General features: G+C 38.6%; 1 protein-coding gene across 1 annotated transcript in view; it reads right to left on the bottom strand.

The window, feature by feature from the left end:
* The window catches only part of PRL (prolactin), a 6,959-nt gene extending 5,654 nt beyond the window's left edge, over nucleotides 1-1,305 (bottom strand). Inside the window, exons 1-2 of the mRNA XM_019556766.1 lie at nucleotides 1,130-1,305; nucleotides 569-676 (exon numbers count right to left, since the gene is read on the bottom strand). Coding sequence (XP_019412311.1) covers nucleotides 569-676; nucleotides 1,130-1,279 — 258 coding nt within the window. The 5' untranslated portion in view covers nucleotides 1,280-1,305. The remainder of the gene's footprint in view (nucleotides 1-568; nucleotides 677-1,129) is intronic.
* Between the last annotated feature and the right edge of the window lie 1,491 nt (nucleotides 1,306-2,796).

A 2,796-nucleotide genomic window follows, 5' to 3' on the forward strand; every position in this document is an offset into this window, starting at 1 on the left:
CACTGTCTGCCCCATTACTTCCCCCCCCCATCGCCCCTCCCTCCTTCACCTGCAATAGTGGGCAAGGGAATGAATTTAAGATTTTCCTGCAATAATTAGAGTCCATACATGGAAAATTATCATAACTTTATAAAATTTCTGTGTGTAGAATCTAATTAATTGGGCTGTATTTGAGTAAATACAGTATTTATTATTTGTGTTTAAGCCCTTGTGTACCATGTGAACACTTAGAAAGTCTTGGCTTTTGCTCCAGAGAGGTTATAATGCAATGTGTGCTGCAGGATTCAATGTGACATACTAAGGGAGGGAGGGAAGGAAGTAGGATAAGAGTAAAAGAATAGGATTTATTTTTGTATGTACTGTGTATTTCTGCACATCTGCAAGTATGTACATATTATTCATCAATGTTTGTTCTTTTTTAATACTTTTCTCTTTCAGGCTAGTTGATTTTTAATTAACTCTTTTTTTGCTGTTCACTGTTTACAGTCTAATCAACTCTCTATTCCTTATTGTTTTTTCCCCCTATTTCCCTTTACACATGCTAACAGACATTAGATATGAGGCTTACATGAATCTGCTGAGCTTGCTCCTTGTCCTCAGGGGTGGTTAGGGAAGCGGTGTGGCAGCCATTAACAGCCTTTGTAATAAACCCTCGGCCCTGAGCATAGCGTTCATCCTGTCGACCAACAAGGGCATGCATTATTGAAATAAATCAATACAAAGAGCTTGCAGTTCAAGACCTTCTAAAACAAAATAAATAGTGGTTATATTTTTGGTTTCAGCACTGCATGTGCTGTGTTTGTCCAGCTGTTTTGGTTGAAACTTGCCAAAAAGAATTCAGCCTGAGGCAAATGCTACAGCATGGAAAACTTCACCCCATATGGTTAAAGTTTGACATAGTTATAGGCAATTGGAAACAGGGTAGGACATAATTAATAGTAGGCACACTCACATTTTTGCCTTTAATAAGCACATTCTTTCACTATTGGGACTGTGGCCATATGTACAGTAGTCACATACATTTAGCCACTGAAGCATAGCATATCACTAATCTCTGCTTGTGCTGTTTTAAAAATGCATTGTATTGCAGCTTCTATAAAGTCTTACTTATAAGAAGTAAAGTACTTACAAATTCATTGAACATTTCTGATGAGAGGAAGTGGATGTAGTGTGAAAGTTTAACCGCACGGTCAAAAAGTTCCCCAAGGGATACCTGACAGTTGACAGAGCCACTGGGACAGATGGGCAAAGAAATCACACTTTTCTTTGTCAGGAACATATTCGATATCAACAGAAACACCAGCAGCACACCTATCCACGTTAAAAGCCAAGAAAATGAAAAATCAAAACCAAAACATGGGGATACATATGGTTAGGATGTGCTGTTATAGCAGATACTGTTCACATATTTCAAGACACCACTGTTACAGGATACTGTATTCTGCACAGTCTCTTACCACGGTGCTTGACTTTATTACACAGTTATAAATGGAAAAAGATGAACCCTCTCCACTGTGCAAATATAGATACATAATTATATTTGCACAGATAAATAGTTTGGAAAGTGGGTTGCTCCCTTTTCTTCTCCCCCTTTTTTATTTTTGCCTCCTCCCATGAGTGCTTTTCTTCTTTGCAAACATTTGGACTTTAAATTAATTTTGAGAGAGGGTGGTTAGGTCACTCTTCTAAGATTTTGATTGTCCTGGGAGTTCCCTCGGAAGATTTCCAGCAGCTGTGCAGCTTAACTGTTTAGAGTTTAACCCTAAATTGCCTTCCACTTAGAAAAGACATACTGTACCTTTTTCAAACTCCTAAATGTCTTACAGACAAAACCAGAACAGTTAACTTTTAACATTAAGTTAAGAGAATCAGGATGTTTCCTCTCCAAATAAAATATGCAGGGAAATATGGTGAAACATCAAAAAAACTAATGCTTGTTAAATTAAAATATTACTTCAAATACTACTCTCCCAGGTACTTTGAGGTAAAGTGCATCAGAAAATTGACCTGATAAATACGGTAATTTACCAGATACTTTTGTTGTACATGTATCAAACTCATATTTACTTCATAAATCCACAGAGCCATCTTAATGTTATTCATTAAGGGAATAATGTTTACTGCTGCAGGTTATTTTTTGCCTCTTCAAGAAAAGTCCACTTACTAACACTAGTATTTTAATCAGCCTGGGCCAGGTTAGTTGGTGTTTTTAGTCATGACTGGATGAATAAAGAAAACAGACCTCATGGCTTGGGACAGTAGCTGGCAACCTTTTTAGGCTGTGGGTCACAGGTGTGGGCAGGGGAAGAAGTGGCCTCTAGGATTCAGGTGCTGCCAACACTTTTATCTAAAGTAGCATGGGAAAAGTGCTCACTCCTTTTATTTTTCCCATAGTGACATGGGGAAAGCATCCACTGCTGCTACTTCTCCCCATGCTGGCAACACCACCACAGCCCCACCATTGCTGAATGCCACCGAGGCTATACACCTGCATGCTGGATCAAATGGCTCCATGGGTTGGATCCAACCTATAAGCCATAGATTGCCAACACCTAGCTTAGGAGACTAGGTATGGGTTATAGGGAAATTCACCTTTAAATCATTAGCTGGACTGTTTTGGTAATGATTGTAGTCTTTGTCTTCTGACAACTAGTATTCAGTCTCTGTGGACCAGGTAGCTAGTCTGTGCATTTATTATATCCCTTCAAACAATTATAGTCAATACAAATCAGCTCTTTTGGTAGTCTAAACCAGTGGTCTCCAAACTTTTTTGATTGCGCACCCCTATCAGTAAAA

The sequence above is a fragment of the Crocodylus porosus genome, unplaced genomic scaffold, assembly GCF_001723895.1.
Source record: "Crocodylus porosus isolate Cpor-Errol unplaced genomic scaffold, CroPor_comp1, whole genome shotgun sequence".
In the NCBI taxonomy this organism is placed as follows: domain Eukaryota; kingdom Metazoa; phylum Chordata; order Crocodylia; family Crocodylidae; genus Crocodylus; species Crocodylus porosus.